General features: G+C 46.5%; 1 protein-coding gene across 3 annotated transcripts; it reads left to right on the forward strand.

The window, feature by feature from the left end:
* Positions 1-9,562: 9,562 nt before the first annotated feature.
* Positions 9,563-23,376, forward strand: ELP6 (elongator acetyltransferase complex subunit 6). Of its 3 annotated transcripts, XM_064496600.1 has the most exons (8): positions 9,563-9,692; positions 10,091-10,173; positions 11,862-11,940; positions 12,960-13,030; positions 14,939-15,057; positions 16,450-16,651; positions 17,974-18,120; positions 18,715-23,376. In XM_064496600.1, exons 2-8 carry the CDS (start codon positions 10,120-10,122, stop codon positions 18,841-18,843), a joined length of 801 nt encoding a protein of 266 aa, XP_064352670.1. In that variant the 5' UTR covers positions 9,563-9,692; positions 10,091-10,119; the 3' UTR covers positions 18,844-23,376. The 3 variants fall into 3 exon arrangements, with proteins under 3 accessions (XP_064352670.1, XP_010995630.2, XP_064352669.1); XM_010997328.3 differs by lacking the exon at positions 9,563-9,692 and having other exon boundaries at positions 9,973-10,173; XM_064496599.1 differs by lacking the exons at positions 9,563-9,692; positions 10,091-10,173 and adding an exon at positions 10,456-10,673.
* The last annotated feature ends 3,068 nt before the right edge of the window (positions 23,377-26,444 follow it).

Below are 26,444 nucleotides of genomic sequence, written 5' to 3' on the forward strand. Positions count from 1 at the left end.
ATGCAAAGTACTCAAGAGCATAATTTTGATTCATTCTCATGACAACCCTCAGATGTATGTAGGCATTGCTCCTCTGTTTTTCTTTTTTAATTTAAGTAGACATACAATATTATGTTAGTTTCAGGTGTACAACAGTGATTTGATGTTCAGATACATTACAGAAATCATCCCCATGATAAGTCTAGTAACCACCTGTCACCATACAAAGCTGTGACAGTATTATTGACTACTTTATGCTGTACATTACATCTTGTAGCTTATTTATTTTATAACTGGAAGTTTGTACCTCTTCATCTCCCTCACCTATTTCGCCCAATCCCCCACAACCCCCGACAACCACCACTTTGTTCTCTGTATCTATGAGCTTGTTTCTGTTTTGTTTTGTTTTTTTGTTTTGCTTTGTTTTTTCAGATTCCACATATAAGTGAGGTCGTGCGGTATTTGTCTTTCTCTGTCTGGCTTATTTCACTTCACATAATACCCTCTAGGTCTATCCACATTCTCGAAGGATTTCCTTCTTTTTTATGCTGAGTAGGAATCTGAACGTCAGTGAAGTTAGGAGGGTGCGCTGCTCGGAAGTGACTCTTTCACAGAGCCACTCACTGAAGATGTCACACTTCAGACCAGTATTTTTTATTTTCCACTGCTTTTGATGTTTATTAGGTTTATAAAAACTGTCCATTTTTTATAAGAAAAAACATGAACTTGGTCATATTATTCCCAAGGACACAATTACAATAATGCCACACATCCCTATATGATTTTCTTTTTATGTATTTTACTTTTCTTACAAGTGTGCAGAAAGGGATACACAATATTTAATAGGATGTTTCTATAGGTTTTTTTTTCAGACTGGTGTTTCTTATCTCTTAACTTTCCTATTTATTTGTTCAAATATCTTTACCCAGGCAGAATCTTTATGCTTTTATTAATCCTTTAGAGAAAGATATTTTGAAATTTCTATTTGAAAAACCAGGCCTTTGGGCACAGTGCTTATTTTCCGGTTTCTCAGTGAAGTCGTTGTTTCCCTTGGCCCGATCCCAGCCACCTGCCGATCTCCTCTTGGCTCCTCAGAGTCCGCACAGCCTTGCCCAGCCTCCTGGGGATCGGGCAGGATGGATGCACCCTCCTGTGGCCACCTGGTGCTGTGGTGCTTCTGGCCTGGTTGGAAGTGCCTGTTTCTCCACTGCTCAGATGGGGAGTCCCATCCCCCGCCTCTTTGGGGTTCTGTCAGCCCCAGCGGAGAGCCAGGCTGTCTCTGCTTCCTAAAGGGCTGGGTGAGCCCAGAGAACCCCTGTGACTACCCAGTAGAGCCCCCCCCCCCCCCGCCGCTTATCATTCAAGGAACAACAGCCTGGGGTCCCAGGGGAGGGAGGAGACCCCTGAACCAGGCCACAGTGGGCTAACTTGGGGCTCTGGACTGGCCTGTAGATTTCAGGGCAGGGGGTGGGGTTGGTGTGCTCAGACTTTGCTGGGCTGTCCAGCCCCGACCAGAGCTCATGGTCTGATTCCTTTGTCCTTAGAGGCCTGAGTGGCAACTACATTCAGCTGTGCAGTTAGTTGGCCGGGGCACCAGCCCTTTGTTATGGGACTGGGCTGGCACCAGACTGTGGGATGGGGGATGGCTGGCAGCGAAATCAGAGCAGCCCTTCTGCCACCAGCTCCGGCTTTCCGCTGGTGATACGTAAGAGGATTAGGGCTCAAGACTCAGGACAAGGGGCTTTTATTCTCAGGGCTCCGTTTTCATTGGCTTGCAAAGCCTTAGAGACAGGAACAGAAGTTGAGGAGGGACTGCCAGATCTCTCACCCTTCAAGCCTTGTGCTTTGGGGGAGCACAGGGAATCCCCACCCTACAAATGGGATGAGTGGTACCCATCCTCAGCCAGGTTTGCCTGAGGCCAGAGCTCCAGGGCCTGGGAGCACATCCTCACCTGCTGAGGAAGCCTGAGCCACCAGCACGGGAATCCCAGAGCCCTGCAGGGTCAGGATGGCAGGAATCCTGTTCCAGCCTCCACTGAAATTTCCATGGGGAAACTGAGGCCCAGAAAGAGACCGTGTCTTGCCCAGGGTCACTCAGTGAGGGAGGGCCTGTGCTGGGCCTGGAGGGAGGAACATGAGGGACAGGAGCTGCCTGGCCAGGTCTGGGAGTCAGGCCTTCTCCGCTAGGACCGCCCTGAGGCTAATTTGTTTCCACCAGTGGTGGGTTTTGCCTGCTCTAGAAGGTCTTGTAAATGGAATTATACAGTAACTACTCCTTGGGTTAAGACTTCTTTCTCGCAGCATAACGGTTTTGGGTAAATGGATCAATCAGTATCTTGTTCCTTTTTATCACTGAGTATATTCCACAACTTATCTATTCATCAATTGATGGGCATCTGATTTGTTCCCACTTTTTGTCTATTACAAAGGAAGCTGTTATGAACACTCTCGTATAAGTCATATTTTTATAAAAAAATTTTCATGATGGAGAGTACAGAGAATAATGTGACAAACACATTCTTTCATCAGTATAAACACCTTGCTATATTTGCTGCTTTTTTCTTTGAAGAAGAAAACACACAGTGTTTCAGTGTTTCAGACTCCAGTGTTTATTTCCATGTATGTGCTGGCACTTTTTCTAGGTATAGTCACTCATTCCATTCAACAAATCCTGAGCACCTACTATATACAAAGCACTGGTCTGGGCCCTGGGGCTGCAGCAGGTCAAAATCTGTGACCTTGGAGGGCTGACATCCTAGTGTGGGTGACATTAAATAATTAAATATATGTTATGTCCGGTGGTGGGAAATGCTGGGGAGAAGAATAAAGAAGAAAAGGGAGATAGGGAATGATCAGGTGGGGGAGTGGCTTGACATTTTAAATAGGGTAGTCAGAGAAGGCCTCACTGAGGAAGAGTTCCAGTTTATATGACTGTATAAGAAATAATTCAAAACAAGCGGCTTCAACATAAGAATCATTTACTACTTCTCATGGTTTCTGTGGGGTCAGGAATCTGGGAGCATCTCAGCTGGGTGGTTCTGATGTGACGTGGGGTGTCTCACTAGGTTGCAGTCAGAGGGTAGATGAGCTGGGATCACCACCTCAAAGGCTCCTTCACTCACACATCTGGTGTCTGGCCTGGGTAAAACCAAACAGCTGGAGACTGGTGCAGCTGGGGCTCCTGGGGCATCTCTCTTTATCTCTGCGGTCTTTTGACTTGGTCTTGCCAGCAGAGCATCTCCAAGGCAGCCAGACTTTTATGTAGCTGTCAGAGCTCCAAAGCTGCAGGTCTGGCAGAGAGCCAGGTGGAAGCTAATTGCCTGTTTTGACCCAGCTTTGGAAATTACATAACGTCATTTCTGCCATTCACTTGGTCAAGGCAATTACAGAACCATGCCAGGGTTCAAGGGAAGGAATCATAGACACTCCCACCCCCACACCACCTCCCAATGTAGTGTCAACATCATGTTGGAAGAAGAACGTGTGGGATGGTGTATACACTGGTGTGTGATAGGTACCATCTGTCCTAGAAGGTAGCATGTGTATGAAGGCCCGAAGGAGGTGAAGTGGCAACCAAGTGCAGATCCTACACCTGAGGGAAGAGCATTTCAGGCAGAGGGAACCAGCAGGAGTTGGAGGTAACTACCTGGCATGTGTAAGAACCAGCAGGAAGGCCAGTGGGGTGGAGAGGAGTGAGTGGTGGGGAGACTGGTAGAAGAGGTGAAGTTGGAGATGTAATCTGGGCTTTTAGGTCCCTGTAAGGGCTTCAGCTCTTCTAAGAAAGTGATGGGACCCATAGGAGTGTTCATAGCAGAGAGATGATGTGGTCTGATTTAGTCTTTAAAGGATCGCTTGGCTAAGTCTCAGGCAAGAACAGAAGCAGGAGGACTGGTTAGGATTCTACTGCACTGAGCCAAGGATGGATGCTGGAGACTCAGAGGGGACGAACGGCTGTAGAGCTGGTGGGAGTGGTCAGATTCTGGACGTATTTTGACGGTTGAGACAACAGGTTTTGCTGATGGGTCCAATGTGGGCACGAAAGAAAGTGGAGTGAAGGATGCCTTGACTTCGACACTGGAAGGTTTAGAACTGGGGGAGACTGGGGAGGAGCAGGTTTGGGGAGATGATTCTGAGTTGGTTGGCGACACCTGTTAGGCATCCAAGTAGAGATGTTAGTGAGGCAGCTGGAGAGAGGTGTGGGATGGAAATGTAAATCTCCATGATGCATTTTACTAGAAGTCCTAGCCAGGATGATTAGGCAAGAAAAAAATAAAATGCATCCAGATTGGAAAGGAGGAAGTAAAATTATAGTATTAGATGACATGTACTTGTATATAGAAAATCCTAAGGCATACACACACACACAACTATTCTAGCTAGAAACAGTTTAATAAGGTTGGAAGATACAAGATCAGTATGCAAAATCATTTGTATTTCTATACACTAGCAACGAACTATCTGAAAATAAAATTTAAAATAATTCCATTAACTCTCATTCTTCGCTGGTTGGAATGCAAAATGGTGTAATTGCTTTGGAAGCAGCTTCTGACAAAACTAACCACACTCTTACCATACAGCCCAGCAATCACACTCCTTGGTATTTACCCAAAGGAGTTGAAAACTTAACGTCCACACAAAAACCTACAGAGGGGTATTTATAACAGCTTTATTCATACTTGCCAAAATATGGAAGCAATTAAGATATTCTTCAGTAGGTAAATGGATAAATAAACTTTGGTATATCCAGATGATGGAATATTATGTACTCTAAAAAAAAGAAAAAAGAAAAAAGCTACCAATCCACGAAAAGACATGGAGGAAACTCTTAAATGTATATTACTAAGTGAGAGAAGCCAATCTGAAAAGGCAACATACTCTATGATTCCAACTATATGATATTCTGGAAAAGGCAAAACTATGGAAATAGTGAAAAAAAATATCAGTGGTTGCCAGGGGCTTGGGGAGAGGAAGGGATGTACAGATGGAGCACAGAGGATTTTTAGGGCAGTGAAACTACTCTATACACTATGATGGTGCATTTTTATTAGTATGGATTTGTCAAAACCCACAGAACCTACAACACCAAGAGTGAACCCTGATGTAAACTATAGACTTTAGGTGATAATAATGTGTCAATGTAGGTGCATCATTTGTAACAAATGTACCAATCTAGTGAGCATGTTGATCCTAGGAGCGTCTATGCATGTTTGAGGTCAGGAAGGATATGGGAACTCCTTCTCCTTTACACATAATTTTGCTGTCAACCTAAAACTACTCTAAAAAATAGTCTACTTGGAAAAAAATAAAGTCAAAGATCTGAATGGACATTTTCCATGGAAGATACACAAATAGCTAATAAGCACGTGAAATTATGCTCAAGATCATTAGCTATTAGAAAAATGTAAATAAAAATCACAAGATACCATTTTAGACCCACTAGACAGGCTATTAGAAAAAAAGAAAACAAGCGTTAGCGAGGATGTGGAGAAATCAGAACCTTTATCCATTGCTGATGGGACCATAATGTGGTACAGTCACCGTGGAAAACATTTTGGCGGTTTTTCAAAATTGGGAATTATCACATGATTCAGCAATTCCACTACTAAGTTTATATGCCTGTTGACAGAAAATTAATCAGTTGCTCTAAGAAAGAAATGGAAAAATGTATTGAGCCAAATTTGAGGATTATAACCCAGGAAGAGCTTCTCAGAAAACTCTGGGAACTGTTCCACCTGTTGGAACTCAAGGCACAGCTAGATAAGTATTTTTTTTTTTTGAAACAGAGGGCTGTACATCAAAGGACACACTATTGACAGTTTATGTAATCAGATCTAAGCCCCAGGTGACCCCTTAACACCAAGAAGGAATGTTATCTGTAAGGAGTTGTCTTATTGATGCTAGAAGAATATGCTCTTTACAGTTGGGCAGGTATTTCTGCTGAAGGGAAAAGTTGGGCCCATGCATAATGCAGGTACACAATGCACAGTGGGGGTGGAAAGGAGGTCAAAGGGAAGAGAACATTTTTCATTTAAATTTTTCTTGTCTTGCCATAAAATATTAATTTTACTTCACATACTCAAGCCTGGGGTATGCCCACAGTCATTCTTGGACGTCAATAGTGTTGGCAGGTACAGTTGGTTAGTTTCACTTACATCTCTAATGAATCCACCATTCTCCTCTTAATTGCTTTTCACTACAACTGCCATTGTTTCTCAGAGCACCTCTAGGTTTGAACTTCTTCGTGCTCTGTTGCAAATGAAGTCAATCCTTTTGGGAAGAAATCTGGAACTCCCTGCCTTCTCCTTAGCCCAGGCAAAATCTCTGAGCTGTGGCTCTGGACAGTGGCTGGGACCTGGCACATCTCTGAGCGGTCCCCTGCTCCAGCAGCTGGTCCCTCTGTGCAGGTGGGAAGTAACTTCAACTCTTCATTGTTTATCTTCACCTTATGCGTCAAGGTGAAGACAGTCAGGACCCCAGTATTCTCAGTGGCATTGCACCCAAGCTGGAGATGGTTCTCCAACTGGGACCTGGGGGGAGAGGGAGTCCTTGTGTTCTGGGCCACACCAGTCTGGAGTGGAGTTTTCATCTTGCTGGACCAGGACAGGAAAGGGAGGAAATGAGACTGGTTCAAACGCCATAACTTTCATTTTTCTTATTGAGTAGATTTTATGAATAAATATTTCTTCATTTGCTGAATGCCCTTAGGACAATTTCCAGGGACTTTAAATGGCTGTATTTCTTTTTGCAATTGTCACTGGTTTGACCAGGGAGGAGGAATGCAGGGATTCTCACATTGCTTTGCCAGCAGTGGAACGCCAATGGGCAATTAGAAGTACTAGGATTTTGGTTTGGATATTACAAGATGTCAGATCACCAGGTGACTGTCATAGGCATTGAAGTAACTTATATTTTCTGAAGCTCTGTAGTTCTTTCCTGGAAAAAGATTTTGAGGTTATGCAGAACAGAAACCATTAAGCAAACTCCCTCCCCCTGCCCCATTTGCACCCATTTTTCTGGTCCTCTTGCCCATCTTGGCACAGAGTGCACTGGGCAAGTCAGTGGAAGCAGCAGAAGGTAGAACACAGGGGCCGAGGCTGGTGAGCCAGTGTGGCCAGGTGTCACCTGCCAGCATCTCAGCTGAGAGCAACTGGACTTTGAGACGGAAAAAAGTCAATTGATATATAAAGGTGGTCTGGCTGAAAGAGCACAGGAACCAGGGCCTCAAACACACCTGGTGTAAACCCATCCTGAGCCCCACTCTTCCTCCTGTGTTGCCAGGGATGCCTCCCTCCCACTCTGAGCCCTTCACTCTCTGCCCCGGTGTCTTGTCACTTCTCCAGCCTGCATGGCTTTTTACGATTTCTCCTCCCTCCACCCCACTGCTAGGCCTGGTTTAGCCCCTCCTGGTCTCCTGCTTTGCCCCTTGGAACGCAGCCAGTGCTGTGTCTAAGCTCCCACCTTCTCGTCAGCAGGGCACCAACCCCCCTGCCTTCCTCCGTCAGTGGTCATGGCCCCGCACAGACTCTCCTCTGATGTCAGCTTTGACTTCCTCGGATGCACAGACTCTCCTCTGATGTCAGCTTTGACTTCCTCGGATGCTCACCCTGTTACTCCAGGCAAAGGCTCCTTCAACATCAAGAGGGGCAGGCTGAGCAGACCACTCGTGGAGCAGGCAATCCACCCTCCTCAGCAGGCGAAAAATGTTCTAGTCCCTGACCTGCAGGAGCACAGTTCTGGGGGCCCCGGCTCAACCACACAGCTCATCAGGCCTCTCCAACTTCTGTCTCACTGTCGGCTCTGAGGTTCCCTTCTCAGTAAAGGACCTCATCTGGGTGGGGTCAGCCACTGGGGGAAACCAGGCTAAGAACTCCCCTCCCTCATCTGCAGCCTTCTGGAAAGCACACTTCCTCCAGCTCTGCGAAAGTACCCGCAGGCCCGAGTCCCATTTGTCACTCACTCACTCACTCATCACATTTACTGTATCACAGGCACTCTTCTAGGTGCTTCACTAATCAAGAGGCAAAAATCCCTCCCCTCACCCAGCTTACATGCGCTTGAGGAGAGACACTGGGTATCAAACTGAGTTGTGAGTCAGATAAGTTCTGCAGAGAAAAACAACACAGGGTGAGGGTGGGGAGGGCTAGGGTACCGAAGGAGCTGAAGCCCAGTCGTGGAGTTTGGGGTGGAAGCAGGGCTGGGCTGGGAGACCTTGAACAGTGATGCAGCCCAACAAGACCGCTATGGGTTCTGGGGTGAGCGTCCTCTGTCCAAGGGCCCTCTCCACCCCCACCAACCTGGGGCAGAAATAACCAGGCCCCAGTCCCCCAGGTTCACTTAGTCACCAGACAAGGGGGCCCTCTGTAGCCCAGGTGGATCCTGGTAGGATGTCTGGCAATGCCTGCAGATCCTTCTGGGAAGTGGGGTCTGGGTGGTGCGACTCCACGTCTGCCACATGGGACTGACTTAGGGACGGTCTCACAAAGCAAAGATGTGGAGTTCGGGGAAGGAGCTCTACAGACATGTGGCAGGAGAGTCGTACAGGCAGAGGGGCAGAAGCTAGAGGCTCTGAGTGTGGTGGCGTCTGAGGCTGCAGGGAGGCCGGTGGGGCTGGAGCAGGTGAGGAGCAGGCGTTCCGAGCAGTATGGGGCCAGCCCTCTGAGGCCAGCTGAGGTCTCTGGCCTTTACTCTGAGCAAGGTGGGAGCCAAGAAGGCGTGAGAGTCAGGGCGGTGGGGACATTACTGAGAAGAGCAGAGCCCACGAAGGGCACAGGGCTGAGCTTCTGAGGGGGAAGCCAAGGAGCCTGGCTAAAGGTCTGCGAATGCAGGTGTTGGTCAACACTCAGGTCCTGGCAGCCCAGCCGCTTTAGGCGGTGTCTGCTGCCCTCCGGTGGGTGTGCTCGGGATTACCCCAGCCTTCTTTCAGCTTCTCTTGTGGGCTCTTGCCTGCGGTCTCTACGGCTTTTGCAGGTTCACCTCCCACTTGGGGCTGTAAAGACTCCTTTGTCACAGGCGGCGGAGGTGCCAGGCAGCACCTGGAGGAAACCAACTTAGAGATAGGACGGCAAGGGGAAACTATGGTGTGGACTCAACAGTGATTGGAACAGGGTTGGGGCAGGGCTGTGCGATGTTTGGGGATTTTTATTTTATTTATTTATTTTTATTGGAATATAGTTGATTTAAAGTATTGTGTTAATTTCAGGTGTACAGCATAGTGATTCAGTTATATATATATATATTTCTCATATTTTTATATTATAGAATTTACAAGATATTGAATATGGTTCCCTATGCTATACAGTAGGATCTTGTTGTTTATCTATTTTCTATACCTTACTTTTATCCTCTAATCCCAAACTCCTAATTTCCATGTATTTAGTAAAGAAGCGGCACTCTTACTCGCTGGGAGAAGGGATGTTTGGTTTGTCGCTTAGTCAATGTTCATGTTTTGTGTCCAACATGATTATGGAGTGGTTTACTTTTGTCTTCATCCATCATCATCTTCCTGCTGTTGATGTTTTCTGAAATTGTTTACGCTCAAGAGGAAAACACCAAGACCTAGCTGTGAGTGTCAGGTTAGCTCCCGGATGCCACAGCCTGCTTTCCTCTTTTTTACATATGCATAATCGTGAAAGATCCCACTCTTGGCTGTAGGATCTAAGTCGTTTTGACAGAGGGAGGCAGCCTCCATTTCCAGCCCAGGTGCAGAGCTTCAGGTAAGTGACTACATTCCACATCAATCTTAATCTCGCAGTTTCCATGGAAACTCTGGCTCACGGTGCGGTCCAGGCCAGTTGTAGCCCGAGCTTCTAGGACTGAGGCACACTGCGGAAGCTCGACAGGCTGCACTGTCCCGGAGCCCCGGGCTGGGGAGAGCGCGCTGACAAGGGAAGAAGAAACCAACCGGGTCCCGCCACACGGGGGAGCCCCAGGAGAGCAGCCGCACAGCCCAGCACGCCCAGCGCCCGGCCGGATGTGCGCCCTTGCGCGTGCGCCGGCAGCGGGTCCAGACGCCCGCCAGATTGGCTTCGGCAGGCGCTTAGAAGCGGCGTTGCGCGTGCGCGCTATGTCCACGTGGTCCTGAGTGGTGGATGTTGCTCTCTATTCTCAGCAGCAGCCCTAGTTCCTGGTCCGGAGCTCGGAATGTTCCCAGAACTCAACAACCTGCTCAACACCACCCCTGACAGGGCGGAGCAGGTAAGAGGTTGCGCAGTCGGGAAGGGGGCGGGCCCCGGGAGCGTGGCGGGTCCCGGGAGCGTGGCGGAAGACTGCATAACCGGATGAAGCGCTCGCGGACTCGTGGGAAATAACGCGATGTTCGGGGGGCCCGGTGGCTGCTGGGAGTGGTAGTCTGCAGGGGGCGCACCCGGGGCTGGGCTGGACACTTAAGCCTGCGGAAGGAAGGCTTCTGGACCTTCTCGCGTCTTCCCAAAGGTCGTGTGTGCCCTTGAAATTCTCCAGGAAGCACGTCCGACGTTCGGATTCGTTTAAGTTCACAGACGTGTACCAGGGAACCCTGTGCGTGCTCAGTAGAGTGGAAGTCCTGGCGCCCAGAAGAGGTTGCCGGAAGGCAGTGTTCGACTTCCCACCCTTCATGCGGGACCAGCTTCTTAGCCGTCATGAGCCGCCTTCTGGCCCGGAAGCGCTCGGCAGGTCGCAGTGAACGCTGCTGCTCCTCTTCCTCCTCGTGGCCTCCAGTAATGCTCTTTGAAGCTGTTCCCGGCCAACATTGGACTGTATAAGTCCACCTTTGGCACCACAGCCTCGCCACTCTGTTTTCTTCACCCTCCTCCCCGAACCCTAAGGCACCTTGAAATTTTTCACATTTTAGCCCCGGAGTTACCTCTCCTAGTAACACACCTGCTTTATTTCATAACTGTTGTCTTTCTAATGAAATAGTAAGCTCCTCGAGGCAGTCAAGATATCGTGAATGTAAAGCCTTTTTCTGATCCCACAGTGCTAAGTGAATTGTACTTTTCAGTAGAAGCTTGTGGATTTTAACCGCCCAGCAGTTCTTGCCTGCCCAAGCCTCCAGGTGGCGCTGGTTACCTTGCCAATTACTGCTAGCACCTCCCAAGTTCGCAGCCCAGGGCCAGAGTGAGGGAATGGTGGATAGGAGTGGGCACCAGGAAATGGCAACAATGGCGGTAACCCTCCAGGTCTGCTGCTGTGACCTTTCATATTTTGTAAGTGAAAAAAAGTCACGATAGCACAGAGGTGACCTTCCCTGTCACAGACAGGGAGCTAGAGGTGGATGGAGTAGGGCAGCCAGGCACTGCAGAGACCATCTTTAGAGGTCTTTCCAGGGCTCCCCATGATCAGAGTTCTACCTGAAGCAGTGTCCAGGGCCATTGGGAGAACTTTGTTACAAGAGGTCTCTGTCAATAACTGCTTCCTCCCTGTCCCTTACCCTGTGGACAGAATTAGAACCAGAATTTAAAGTAGGTGGATCAGATGACCTCTATTAAAGTTCCCTTACATTTTTGGCAGTCTGTGATTTTTGTTGGATTCTGATGGTAAAAGCTTCCTTTGTTCAGGATTTAATTCTCCCTAAGACTGATCCTTGAGTCACTAAGGCGAGGAGTGAGGAAAAGAATGGATTTTATTCTATTTTTGCCTTGGGAAAGTGGAAGCTAAGATATGCTTGCCCATAATGAGTGACTTAATACTAATCACTTTAATTGTTGGGTTTTCCATAATTTTGGCTTATTATTTCCTTCTCCTTCTTACTCTTTTTTATTAAACACACACACACACACACACACACACACACAGTCTCCAGATACAGCAGTATAGGGGTGGACACAATTGACTAGATTTCTATAGTCAGTTCACCTCTTTCCAGGGAGTGTAATTCACCTTTTTATGTTCTTCTTAACTTTTAGGGGAAACTGACTTTACTCTGTGATGCCAAGACAGATGGCAGTTTCCTTGTGCACCACTTTCTCTCCTTCTACCTCAAAGGTATGGAACTCATTGATGCTGTAGAAAAAGAAACCCAAGGCAGAGGGGCAAAAAAAAGCCTGTTCCAGGAAACAATAGAGATAGTATTAACCAGCCAGGGCTTTGGTGTTTGGGTAACCAGGTGACTACTTAATTAGGTAACAGATTATAGACCATCTTGTTCCCTCCCCAGCTCTTCCAGAGAGTAGCATGTGCTCATTCTGTCCAGGTCCTGCCTTCCCCTTCTCCATCCACTGCACAGACACTGCCCTCCTGAGGTCCTTGTGTGGCCTCCTGATTTAGTTGCTCCTCAGTCCTTGTGTATCTTGAGGTCTCTGGGCATTTGACCCATTGACATTTTGCCCTGTTGGTAGAAGCTTCCTAAAAAACAGGAAAGAAAACAGCATGGCCACTGTAATTCACACTTGAAAATTGATTAGAAGAAGAAAACAACCAAATGAAAAAAGGCTTATTTATCTATTGATTCTCCTTGAGTCCATACTGAGCCAGACCAGGATACAGGGTAGACCTTTGGCACTTCTCTTTGTAATAACTTAAAGCTTTGAAAGTTTTTTTTTTTTTTTTAGATAATGTTATTGTCAGCATGTAAAGAGCAAGAGAATCTACAGATAAATTATTGGAATTACTTATGTTCATAAGGTAGCTAGAGCTTCTTTGTGTTCCCCCTTTATCCTCTTGGATATAAGACCACTTTAAAAAAAATCAGTTGTATTTATGTGCACCAACAAACAGAAAAATGTAATTTTTTTTTCAAAATTGCCGTTTATTTACAATAGAACAGAATAAGTTTCCTAGTAGTACATCTCAGAGGAGAAGTACATCTCAGAATCATTGAAATAAGGTATAATTATTAAATATGAAAAAAAATACATTTTAGAATCAAATTGGGTTTGTCGGGTTGCAAGGCCTGTGGGTCTCTAGACCTGCATCAGTGCTTTTGTTTCCAGAGGTACAAAGTATACGAGACAGATTGTAAGTAGAGACTTTATTAAAAATCTCTATTTTATTTTGTTTTCCAGCTGATTATAAAGTCTGCTTTGTGGCACTCATCCAGTCCTTCAGTCACTACAATATCGTGGGACAGAAGCTGGTAAATATTCCAGGCCTCTGGGATGAGATCCCTGAGTGTGTGTGTTTAGTAGGCTTGTGTGAGTGTGGTCTAAGGCTGAACTTCCCTGTTTGAGTTTTAGAGAACTTAGCAAGTGAGGGACTAAGGAAATCCTGAGTTTCTGAACCCCTTATCTGAAGGGTGAAGGCAGCATCTCTGCGTGTTTTTTGAATTTATGAAGTTTGTAGAACCAGATCTATTGTTAATTAATCAAACCCTTCTCTACTGAGTCTGGACCAGTTAAGGTTTTCTCCTCAGTGTGAGCTTTAATCTTGTGTGTTTAATTTTTAATCCTAGTGTGTTAGTGATCACAATTTGGTCTGCTGCTAAGTTGAGCGCCTCCCACTCTCTCTCCCTAAGTCTAGGGCTGAGGACCCAAATGTGGGAAGAGATGCTTTTTGTCACCTGCCCCTCACTTTATCTTGGTTTGTCCTTTATCTCATTAGATGCAGGCAAATAAGGATAAGATGGCCAAGAGAATGGAGAACCTCCTGACCTCACCTGGGCCATTACTTGTGACCTGTGATTAGGTGGATTTACTGGGTGGTTGTCGTTGTGTGTATTTGTTTTTTGTTTTCATCAGGCCAGCCCAGAGAGGGAGAGAACCAGGCTACCCATCAGCAGGGATCTTTTAAATGCCAGTCTTACTGTTGGGCCAAGTCACTGCCTTTTCTGATGGGGACAAACCAATGAGAGGGCCAGAGAAGGGTAGGCTCATCCTTTGCAGAAAAAGGAGAGGCTCCTGTGTTACAGATCAGAGCATGAGCTCCTGAGAGCAGTCATGTCAGGAGCACAGGTTGCATTTCAGATCTGTACAGCATGTCTCTGTGGCCCTAGTGTCTGTGTTTATGGATGAGAAAGCTTCACTCTGCAATCTCATGTCCAGATTGGCTGCTTTTTCTGTTACCTTTGAATCATCATCAACATAGCAGGAATGGCACCCACAGCACTGGGCGTGCAAAATACTAGAGTGTGAGCTTCTGTACTCTTGGTGTATTACTGTTCTTACATCAATAGAATGGTTATGAGTAAGAGCACAGGTGACAATGAAGAGTCCTTCTCCCGGCCAGGGCCGCTCTGTTGCTAGTGGTGTTGCATAGTGAATACTGGTGTGTAAATGAGTGAACGAGACCTGATCTGGGGACCTGGAGTCTTAAGGAGTTCCGTGTCACCTGTTTCTGCACAGGTAGAGCAATGGTTTGCATATTTAGATTAGCGTCACCGTCTCTGGGTGTTTGTTGGAATGTAGAGTCTTGGGCCCTGCCACCAAGGCTTCTGATTCTGGAGATCTGGAGTGGGGCTCAGGGATCTGCATTTTAATCTGTTATCTCAAGAGATTCTTAATTGCATGGCTTCTGAAGACACATATTTAAGAAGTGCTGGTCCAGGGCAGGGGTTGACCAACTACAAGCTGCACCCGTTGTTTTTTGTAAATAAAATTCTATTGGAACACAGCCACCCCATGTGTTTACGAGTGGTCTGTGGCTGCTTCCACTCCGCTGCAGCGGAGACTGGCATCCTGACCCCACTTGTTGTTACTGTTTACTTACTGTTTTGAAAGGTACTTCATTTTGTAGATACATGCTCTTAAAAAGGAAACTTCATATTATTATTGTAAACTGAAAAGCAGTACTGGGTAATCACAAAACTAAATATATAGGCAAAACAATGTAAGTTTTACAAAAATGTGACAAGTAAATGTAAAGGCACGTCTGAAAACAGAATAAGGATGGTGGGGTGGGATCACCTGGGGGAGAGAGGACATGGGCCACCATGTGGGGCGAACAGGCACACACCTGTAGGGTTTGGAATGTGTCTTATGCCCTCTTGTGAGCTGGAGGTGGGTTCCCTGTGAGGTGCAGGAACCCCCCTCCTCTCCGTCATGTTTAGGGTGTCAGCCTGACCGCAGCGCGGGAGCGCGGGCAGCTTGTGTTCCTCGAGGGTCTCAAGTCCGCAGTGGACATCTTCTTCCGGCCTCAGGAGGAGCCACACCCCCTGCAGTTCCTCAGGTCAGTCAGCCTGCGGCCAGCTGGCCCAGCAGGGCACACCTGGCGGGTGGGCCCGGAACACGCTTGCGGTGCTATCCCCTCTCCCTAGTGTGTGGGGGACAGTGCTGGCTTCCTGGGTTAGACACTTCCCTGGTGTCACAGCATCATCAGAAAGCCCTCAGCTCTGACCTTGGGGTAGAGGATGTGCGGCTGTCCCCAAAACTACAGAAAGCGTTCTTTGCTGGGTGTGTGGCAGAACAGTATGCTCTGCTGGTTTTTCCAACCCTGGCTCAGAGCCTTAGCACACACCTTTGTTCTGTTCTTGGCTTGATCCAGGACTCACAGACTATGGGCAAGGGCCAGCTACTTTTTTTGGTAGATCAAGTTTTGTTGGAGTAGCCACACTCGTGTGTTCTCAGACTGCCCCTGGCTGCTTGGCTGCACAGCAGCAGAGCTGAGGGTTTAGGCAGAGACCATATGACCCACAGGCCGGACATATTCACTATCGGCCTTTTAAGAAAAAGTTTGCTGACTGCAGGTTGATATTCTGAGATTGGCTTTCCTGCCTCTTATCCTTTATGAGTGTCAGCCACAGACAGCTCTGTGGTCATGCCCCACCTGGCTGCTGTCCGTCCTGCACCACAAAGGAGTCCGTGCAGGAACTCGCCCCGCTGTGCCTTCCCTCCAACTCAGCCTTCTGCAGCCCCGGGGGTGCAGTGTGGCGTCAGAAGACCACATGCCCTGACCCTGCGTGTGTGGCCTTGCGCACAGCCCTTTTCATCTCTGAACCAGGGTGTCTTTGTCTCAGTGATGGGCCTGGTTACACCTGAGGCAAGGTTGGTGGGGGGGTGTTGTCTCTGCTTTTAGTGGGGCGCAGCCGTCGGGTAGTGTGGCAGGTGCCTGGCCTCTGGGCCTCGATTCTTTTTGAGCCCCAACCTGTTGCTGGAAGATGGAGGTGGGGGAACCACCAGTGTGAGAACCAGGTCGGACCTGCTATGTACGTAAGCAGCCCTTACACTGCTGCCCCTCACCACCAGGACACCCAAGCTGATGTTTAGCTTTTCATGTCCAATTATGGCCTCATGGGGAGGCCCTTCCTGCCTGCCCAGTCCCAGTGAATCTTCCAGATGCTTAAGCTGTTGGATCAGGAGCCCCTGGGGGCTGTTTATTTTTGTGTCCCCCAGTTTCCAGCACAGTGCTTTGTACCTAGTAGCCTCAGGATGTGTTTGAACTGAAGTAAACGTACTCGTATGCATGCACACCTGTTTTTTCCAGCCATGTCGTCAGTCCCTTGGTGTCAAGCACTGTGAGCTAGTTCCTCTCCTCCCCCTAACCCTTCCCTCTTGTGCTGCTCAGTCTCCTAGACATTAGTAGAGAGACTGGGCTCTCTCTTGACTTTGCCCTGTGTCCCAGGGAGGCCAACACCAGGAACCTGCAGCCCCTGTATGAGTTTGTGCGGGAGGCCCTGAAGCCCACGGACGAGGAGGAGGCTGCCTGGAGGTGCCCGGTACTGCTGGTGGACGACCTCAGTGTGCTGCTGAGCCTGGGCCTGGGGGCCGTGGCGGTGCTGGACTTCATCCACTACTGCAGAGCCACCGTGTGCTGGGAACGGAAGGTAACGGTGGGCCCGCTCCCCATGCTTTGCCTGTGACCTCTGTGGGCCCAGGCAGCTCCCGACCTCGCTTGCTTGCAGTGATCTTTTCTGTTTAATTCCTTGGGCTTTGGCTTTACTCTAAGAGTCCCAGAAATCTTTCAGTCTGTGTACCCTGCTCTCTACTGCTGTTGCTGAAAAATAAAGCCCTCCAAAACTAAAGGGATCACTGGCATCGTCTTTAAAGGGGCGGTCACTTGCGGTACTGCAGCGGTCCCAGCTCTGCCACACGTCATTATTGCTTTGAGCATGTTTTGAAGATCGGCTGAGATAGTGGGTTTAATACAGCTTTAAAAATTGATGTGATACAGGGATAGAATGTATGTAACCTTCACTGTCAAATTTTGTGGCAAAAATAGAGACTTTTGCCATGATAGAGATTTTAACAAAATAGGAATGGCGGTGGTGCCTGCCTCCCAGCTAGCTGACTGCAAGGGTTGGGTGAGGTGAGGCTCACGCCACGCCAGCTCAGGCGGGGCGCAGAGCAGTGGGGAGGGGAGGTAAATAAGTTGGCTGGGGGTGTGTAGCTCCTGCAGTGCGTGTTGAGCACCTCCTGTGTGCAGGGTCCTGCCTGAAAGCTGGGTTTAAGGGGCCTTCGGAGTCTGTCCTGGCTACAGTCACAGGGCCAGGCAGCAGGTTGATGTGGAGGGAATGGAAGGAGGAGGAAACATGAGGGGCCTGAGGACACAGCTCATGGGGGCTCCAGAGGGAGTGAGGGAGTTAGAGTCAGCTTCTGCAGCTCAGCCTGCTCTGTGGCCCACTGCCACCCACTTTTTGTAAAAATACTTATTTTAGTTGAAAAAGTAAAACTTGGGAACAGTTTTAAAAAAAAGGACTAGAAATAAACAGTATAAAGGCTACTTTTGCAAAAAATAATTGTTTGTCTCCCTCCGTCCATGGCATGTCCTTCTGGAGAGTCTGCAGTTTATGTATACTTGTCTCCCTGCAGTTTTCTTCACGTTGCTGGTAACCTGCCATCCACACAGCTCGGTACTTCTTTTCCTTTAATGACACACAGTGTGTTTTGGTGTCCATTGCCCGAGAACACAGATCTGTTTTATTCCTTTTAACAATGGGACACCATTCCTCCGTTGCAGATGAACTGAGCACTGGTGGGATGTGCTGGTGAAACTGTCCAGTGCATGATTGCAGTTATGGTCCTGGAGCCCAGGCGGGTCCTTCCCATGGAGGGGGTGCTGTGAGAGGGTGTGCAGGGCACCCAGTGCTCCCTGATCCTGGCGTCCCTTCCCAGTCAGAGCAGTTCTCCCTCTTGGTCTCTGTTGCAGGGAAACATTGTGGCCCTTGTGCATGACAGCGGAGACGCTGAGGACGAGGAGAATGACATCCTGCTGAATGGCCTTAGTCACCAGAGCCACCTGATCCTGCGGGCTGAGGGCCTGGCCACCGGCTTCTGCAAAGACGTGCACGGGCAGGTGTGTGGGGCCTGGGGTCAGGTGTTCGCTGGGCAGTAGCTGCTGCCTTCCCTGAGTGGGGTGTTGTCGGGTCATGGGGTGGTCTGGTTGGTCCTGCCCTCTGTTTGGAGGCCTCGGAAGTTGTGTGAATGCGAGCCGGTGTCTGCCCCAGATGGTGCTCGGCCCATGCACCAGGGCAGGTTTTCCGCGGTGGTCCATTCTTGGCCAGAGCACAGCTCCTGGAGAGGAGACAGCTGTCTGCAGTGGAAGGTGGGGGCCCTGCTACTAAATATGGTGGAGTTCCTCTGCAGGAGCACAGCGGCTTTGGGGAAATACGTGACAATACTCTAATGGTGTTTCTCCAAATGACTCTTTTCTACCTCTCAGTTTTTTTTAGTCTTTCATGTTTTCTGTAATGAGCGACTATGACTGTTGTGATGGAGGGGAAATCTTTATTTTTAGGTAGCTGGTAATGGGCTTTAGTTTGGAAGTCGGTCCCATGACTGCATGGCACATGTGACTGTGATCTCATGGAGCCCTCAAGGAAAGGTCAGGTTCCCGATGGGGCAGGGACCTGGGGGGCCTCTGCTTTCATTCTTCTCTCTGATGCTGCAGCTGAAGATCCTGTGGAGGGGACCTTCACAGCCCACAGCCCCACGAGATCGGAGCCTCACTTACCAGTACAAGATACAGGACAAGAGCGTGTCCTTTTTTGCCAAAGGAATGTCTCCTGCTGTTCTGTGACCTGATTTAGAGGCAGCTGCAGCTACTCTGGACTATTTTTGGAGTGAAAGATAAAGCAACTGAGCAGGAGTGGATCTTTACACCTTTGTAGCAGTCTGGCAGCCCCACTGTGACCTAGGGCTGGCGGAATGGTGTGGCAGTGGTGTGCCTTCACTCCCCCGGGCCCTGCTCAGAAAATGTACGAGGAATCTGCAGCACTGCTGCAGCTGAGAGAGATGCTGCGTGTTAAACTGGCTGAAAGGGGTCCTTCTGAGCCTTCCTTGTAAACACGCTTTAGCCCCAACTGCCCATTTTTGGTTCTCATACCTTTTCGAGCCAAAGTAGGTGTGAATGTGCCCACCAGGAGGCAGTCCTGGATGGCATGTGTCCAGGGTAACAGCTAGGACTAATCATGGCTGGCATAAAGTGAGTTCCCACCTCATGGCTTCCCATGGATTGTCTCACTTAATTTTCACCTTCATCCAGAGGTATTTTCCCCTTCAGTCCAGTGAGGAAACAGGCTTCGAGAGGTTTGGAAGCATGCTCAAGGCTGTAGGGAAGGCTGCAGGTAATGGAGGCCTGACTCTAAAGTCCACACTTGCTGACTGACTGTCATGGAAACCAGAGGCAGGCTCCCTGCCCAGTTCATAGGTCGGCTCCTCCAGTTTCTGTCGTACCTGCCCCTGTGCTGATGAGATCAAGCCATCGAGGGCCTGGCTTCCTGGCCTTGGCCACGAGGCCCCATGTAGGGCACAGGTGTGCATGACCTTGGTGAGAGGGATAAGGAATGTTCCTGCTGCCAGGCAGGACCGGGCCTTGGGGTGTAGCCAGTGCCTCCCTCACCTGTGAAGACTGAAGGCGGTGACCTCTTGCCCCAGTATCCTGCAGATGCCAGCTTGCCACACTCAGCCCCTCAGTCAAGGTCACTCAGAGTATTCTCTTAAGATGGGTACGTTTTATTATATGTGCTTTGTACCACAAAGAATTTGATTTTGAAAATACATAAAACGAAAAAATAATACTGCTTTAAGGGAAAAAGGAAGTTTCATATCTATTGTTTAATTTTAACCTTTTTTTACACTTTTTAGTCTTTGTAAACTGAACAGTTATCACCTCTCCCTTCAACTCATACCAACTTTTGGGTCAGTTATCCACTGAAACAGTAGCTGCTTTTCTTCTCAAAATATTTCAGACCTGATAGAATATTTGAGAATTATGAGTGTAAGTAATTTAAGAAAGTAGTTATTAAAGGATCTCGTCATTCTTTTATTAGTACTGCAGTGTTTATACTAGCTTCGTATAAGTTACAGTTCTGAATGGGTGAGGCACCACAGAACACTTCTTACACGATACAAATTGTTGCTGATATATTTCTTCTCTTGATTTATAAGTGTTTTCACTAAGTTTTTAATGTTTAATGGCTATTCAGCATTTTATAGGTCGTTATAGTCTAATTTGCTTAGCTATTCTCTGGGCATATAGGTTCCAGTTTTTGTAATTATAAATTACGCTGTTATAAATTTTATATACTGTACCTTTTTGGGGATGGGGGAAAATACTTGTTTCCTTAGAACTTTCATTCATTCCTTCACTCAACAAATGCTGAGGCCTTCTATGTGGCAGGCCGCTCTCGGTCCTGAGGGTATGACAGTGACAAGATAGGGCCCTGCCCTTTTGGAGCTGACATTCCAGTGGAGGAGACAGAGACAGACAGTCACCAGAACTGAGAATTAAGAGATGTAGAGTTAGACCTTGATAAGTGCTATAAATAAAGCAGGGAGGAGGCCTGTAAGGAGCTATGACAGTTTTGAGTGTACTCCCTGAAGTGGAATTTCTGAATGAAAGCAGGGGCTGGCCCTCATATGTCATCAGGTGGTTCTTCAGAATGATGAAGCCAGTCAACAGTGATCGATAGTTTTCCTCCACCAATGCTGGGGTACTGGTGAGGGTATAATTTTCTGTATTTTCCCATGTGTATAGAATCTAGTCCTCACTCTTAGTCATTTATCAGTTAAAATCCGGTGTCAACTTATTTTTTATTCTTTGATATTTTGGAAAGTAAGATTTTATTATTGTAAAATGGTCATTTTAATGTAAAAATATTTCTACATCTACAAAACTATTGTCTACAGAAACATTTTTTCCTTATATTCAGAAATGCGTTCAAGAACTATTTGTAGAATACCTGTTTCATATAAGGGGTTATTAAGCTAAAGACACCTGCTGTAAGCTAATGGGGCACCGAAAACAGGAACCTAACGGATGTGATGCCGTGGAGGAGAAGATGAGGGCCATAAAAACGATTCAAGTAGTGGGAGACTGATAGGCTGGTGGTCACAGAAAAGAGCAGTGATTTCACCTCACTTTTTTTTTTTTTTTTCCTGAGTTGAGGGAGTGGAGATTGAAGACTGTATGGTGGCAGTGCTATTTGAACAGGACCTTGGAATGTTCTGTTTTGTCTCTGATGGTATCTTAGTTCCTCAGAATTCAGAAATGTGTATTTTTTCTCTGTGGAATTAAGATGCTATCCTTTTTTTTTTCTACTTTAATTTTTAAAATATGCTTAAAATTTTGACTCACTTAGAATTTGATACAGTGCTGTAATTTGTCTCCATGCTGATAACTAAAGAGCCCAACAGAATTGATTGAAAAGTAATGTTCCTTTCTCTTTCTGTTGTTCTGATTTATTTATATGTAAAGTTATTAAAATGAGCCTCTCTGAAGTTTGTCTTTAGTAGATATTGAAAGGTTAGTGTATGTCTGTATCAAGAGTCTTTTAAAAGAATATTGTATCCCGAGGACCTCTTATTTGTACTAAAGTTCCCAGTTTTCACAAAAAAGGGGGGGTAGGGGAGGGATATTATATTCAGGTGAATTTCAAAAGCTCTTTATCAAGCTGTATAAAATATTCTTCAGGGACTTTTTCTCCCATTTTAGAAATTGTAGTTGTATAATTTCATTTTAAAATAATGAAATTAATGTAATATTCTCTTATTAAGTGCTCTTTGTTATTGCAAAAGGAATTACATGATTTTGTTGTGTTTTCCTTGTCTTTGATATAGGAGTGCAGTTAACTTTTTAAAATTTATAACTTATCCTACAGTTTTTCTAAAATATAGCTTCTAGTAATTTTGGGGGATTCTTGAATTCTTTAGATATGTTTCTCTTTTTTTTTCCTTTTTCTAGATACTATTAACATCTGAAAATAAGGATACCAACCTCTCTTATTTTCTTTTGAATAATTTCAACCCGTATTTTAAAATTTGTTTTAAGGGTGATTTGAAGGTGTTTGTTGTCTAGTTTCTATTTTTTAAGGGGATAGGAAGCATTGTATATAGTAATTCTTAATTTAAAAAGTATCTATTATCAAGTCAGTTAAAAAAATAACCTTGGAGAAGGAAAGGACAAAGAAATGTTCCTCCTCAATTTCCTGTCCCCCCTTCTTAAAAGTTTAACCAGTGATCACTGAATTCTGTAGACCTTCTCAGCCTCACTGAGGTAACGGCACTGTTTTTCCTGTGGATGTGATGAACGTGGTCACACTTCTCTGTTGCGTGAGCCTGGATTCCTATCTTGGTCTTGTCTTCCTGGTACTTGTATTTTCTATGACCTGCTGTTAGGCTTGCTAAGATTTTTGAATTAATACTTATTATTGAGATTTATATTATTGTGGTATCATGTCATCTCTATTTGTGAGTTAAGACGACCTATAATTTTTTTGTTTATCTGTGTCAGCCTGGTCAGGTTCGAGCATTAGAGCAGTATACGCCTCATAACCCGTGTTGAAAGAACTTGCTGCTTTTTGTACATTTTGAAATTCTTAGTGCTTTTTATTCCGAGTTAGGACTTGCATTGGTAAAGGTAACTTTTCGGAGGCAATGACCTTACTCAAGTTACTTAACCTCTCTAGGCCTCAGTTTCATCATCTACAAAATGGGGGAGATAATGGTGACTGTTTCAATGGGTTTAGAGGGTTGTGAGGATGAAATAAGTGATGAGGACACGTACGGCAGCCCTGGTCCATGTTTAAGTATTGGCTACTGCTGCTGTTCTCCCCTCACAAACTCCTACCTTCCGTGGCCCTGCTTATACACATCCGCTGGGTGATTCCTGCTTTTTGGTTTCCTGCCAACTAACTCCCTTCCACCCAGAGCACTTGGAAACTCAGTGGCAGAAGTTCAGGGGCTTTGGGTTGGGCAGACTGGTGTTTGATGCTGCCTCGTCACGACCTCCAGCAAGTTGTTAAAGCTCTGGTTGCTTCGGTTTTACATCCCTAAAATGGGGTTTATCTTACCTGCCTCTAAAGGCCATCATGAGGATCATACAAGGTAATATATTGTAAAGCCCATCTCTGGCAAGGAGCCAGCAATCAATAGTTTGTCATTATTATTGGCTGCTGTTATGACCTCTGTAATATCCTTGTCATATTGCTTGTAAGGTTTTGTTTAAAGGTATGCACTAAGACAACTGGTTTAGTGCAGAGAATTAACTTATATCCCTGGTCTCTGACACATGGTGGGAACTTGATGGGTAATAAAGGCATTGAATGAACAACTTGGAGATTTTAAATATTTTCAGTGACTGTATCATGATTATTAGAATGACTACAGTTTATTGGAATCTAAGCATTTTACATGTGTTCATACCAATTTAATTTTTTGAAAACCACAGAGGTCCATTTTCCTGGAACGTGACTCCTAAGTCAGGGTTCCCTGAGGTAAATTTTCCTGGCCACAGAGCAGCTGCGTGTCAGAAGCAGAATTTAAATCCAAGGAATCTGGCCCTGAAGCAGCCCTTTCTGCTTTATCACATTGCCAGCTGTTATCACTAATGCTTAATTCATGGTGAGCTTGATCATTAGTGCAAGTGATTGCAAAGACAGAGCTCTATCACTGTGAAACACCCTTCTCTGTGTCCATGAGGCTGCAGTGGCAGGGCAGTGGGCTGGAACCCAGAGTCCCGTGGCCACCTGCCTGGTCAGTTATCAGAGTGACCTTGGGCAAATCTCCTCCCCTGTCTCAAATAAGTTTTCTTCATTCGTGAAATAGACCCAGCCCCTATTTTTGAACATTGCCAAGATGTTTGGGCCAGGCTGGATTCTCAAGTTCTAGGAATTGTTATCACTTCTGGGTGATCTTTAAGCTCCATTTAGTTTATTTCAATTTTGAATTTACCTAGGGGAGCAATCTGAAGTAAGGCTGAGCTTTGGCTAGTTAGGGCAAAATGGAGCTTGTGGACAAAAAAAAAAAAAAAAAAAACTGCCTATCATTTCAATAAACAATGAATGTTGCCCACCATCAAGCCATCAGCCACTGCAGCCACTCCCCCTGCCCCATCAATGGTGCACCTTGAGGGAAATCCAAGATGGATAAAAACAGGGTACTGGCCCTAGATGGTTAAGATGCATATCAAAGGAATGAGTTCAGTGATTCCAGACTCTTGTATTTCCCATACTTGAGATGTCTGTTTTTATGATTAGCAGTAGTCTCTTGATGTTTGACTACACAGTTTTGTTTTTGTTTTTTTCCAGTAAAAACTCCAATATATCCTGGCTTCTCCCTTACCTCTTTGGAACAGTTCCTCAGAGCTATCTGAAAGGCTGGGCTATCATCCTCAGTAATGTCCCCGAAAACCCCAGAATTCTCAACTTTCAGTTTGTGTGTATTTTTTCAGTCAACAGGCTGTTCCACCTGAAGTATATTTAGAAACTAAAATCAGGTATCTGGTTTACCTGGAAATGCATAACAGATAAGATGGATTGATAGGTGGAGAAAGGGATAGAGTTTTTTTAAGAAAAACATGTAATACTAAGCAAAACAGTGATAGATGTAGAATCTAGAGTATATACTTGTTAACTGTTATGTTCTTTCAGCTTTTCTCTATGTTTTCATTATAGATTGTTGGAGAAGCCATAAGACCATGGCCACTTCATTCCACTCACGGGGGGCAACAGAGCCTCCAGTGGCTCACCTAGTGTAGCGGAGGACTCTCGACAGTGCTGCAAGGCACAGAGGCACTTAGCTAAGTGCTTGTCAGTTTTGAAGGCTCTTATTTGGGGCAGAAGTGTCCAGATCTTACTAAGGGTCAGTCCCCTGTAAACACAGGTTTGGTAGGGAAGGGATGGGGAGTAAGGAGGGTGACAGCAGTGCCCCCAAAGACACTGTCTACGTCCTTATGGTAGGCGCTGTGAAAAGACAAGCTCCCAGCCCTCTCTGGAGAGAAGACTGGTCCAGTGGGCCTAGGGTAGGGCTCAGGAAGACTCCAATTTAACTTTAAATAGTCCCTCAGGTGATTCTGCTATGAGCCAAGTTTGGAACCACATTCTTTGTAGGAACGTGACGGTAAAAGGAAGGGATTGGTACTTAGTCACGCAGGGTGACTATAGGTTCACTCAGAAAACTAAAAAAATTGGATAGACTTTCTATTTGCCCAAAGGAAGGAGGCAGTGGAGAGAGAAGGAAGAACTGGAGCCAGAAGTGAGGTCCTTTTTGCCCAAGGTTTCTGAGGGGCTACATGATGGCATCTCAAGGGATCAGAGGTGGAGGGAGTGTTGGGAGATGGATAAAGAGTATAGGTAAGACTCACCACACTGATCTCTCCTTCACTCTCTAATTTAAAAATAACAACAACAACAAAATTCTTTATAGAATAAACGTTCTCATCTAAAGCCAAAATGTAACTCTGAATACAGGGAAAAATCTTAAAGGTCAACGTTGGGCCAAAGCCATTGTCCGCATGATTAATTTTATCTTTTTTTTTTTTTACCTTTATTGAGATCTTTATTTTTTTTTAACTTTTTTTTATTGAATTATACTCATTTTACAATGTTGTGTCAAATTCCAGTGATTAATTTTATCATTGATAATGGTGTGGTGGGCAGAGAGGAAGACAAGATTTTGGAAAGGTTAGAACAGGGTTGAGGGGACAGGGCATGACAGTGCAGAAGGCCTGCTAGGGAGGGACAAGGTGGCTGGTGGTGCCTGAAGGGTGCCTCTGATTTCAGCCTGGCATTGAGCTTACATCTGCTCTTTGTGCAACCCCAGTGCTGCTGCCTTCCAGGATAGGAACAGGAACTATCTGCCTTATCCAGGTAGATCCAGGGTGGATGCGAGTAAGCTGAGAGGGGTGTGCTCACGGCAGGAGGGTGGGATGAGGCTGACCCCTGACACTCCAGATCTGGGTACACACAGACTTGGGGCGGTGTGATCAAGGTCCCTGCGCACAGGCCCACAGGTAATCTCCAGGGGGTAGCATCCTGGAATGGGCTGGTGCTCCACAGGCTGGGACCTGCACCCTCATCTCAGAGGAAGCCGCCTCCTCAAAGGATACGGTAGGTAACAAGATCTACTTCGGGGTTTACGGGAAGGTCGGATGAGACGACTGTGCAAAGTGCTCAGCTCAGCATGTTGTCAAACCTGAACCTGTGTGCCTGACTCTGAGTGAGACCAAGCCAAAGGAAACGAGTTTTGAGCCTAGAAAGATTTGCTGTAGGGGCACACTAGGAGAATGGGTGGCTCATATATGAAAGACTCAAACTCCTGATGGTTTTCAGGGAAGGGTTTTTAAAGGCAACTTTTGGGGTGAGGGCTGCAGGGTGCGTGACTTTCTGATTGGTTGGTGGG

This window comes from Camelus dromedarius, chromosome 17 (genome assembly GCF_036321535.1).
Source record: "Camelus dromedarius isolate mCamDro1 chromosome 17, mCamDro1.pat, whole genome shotgun sequence".
NCBI lineage: Eukaryota > Metazoa > Chordata > Mammalia > Artiodactyla > Camelidae > Camelus > Camelus dromedarius.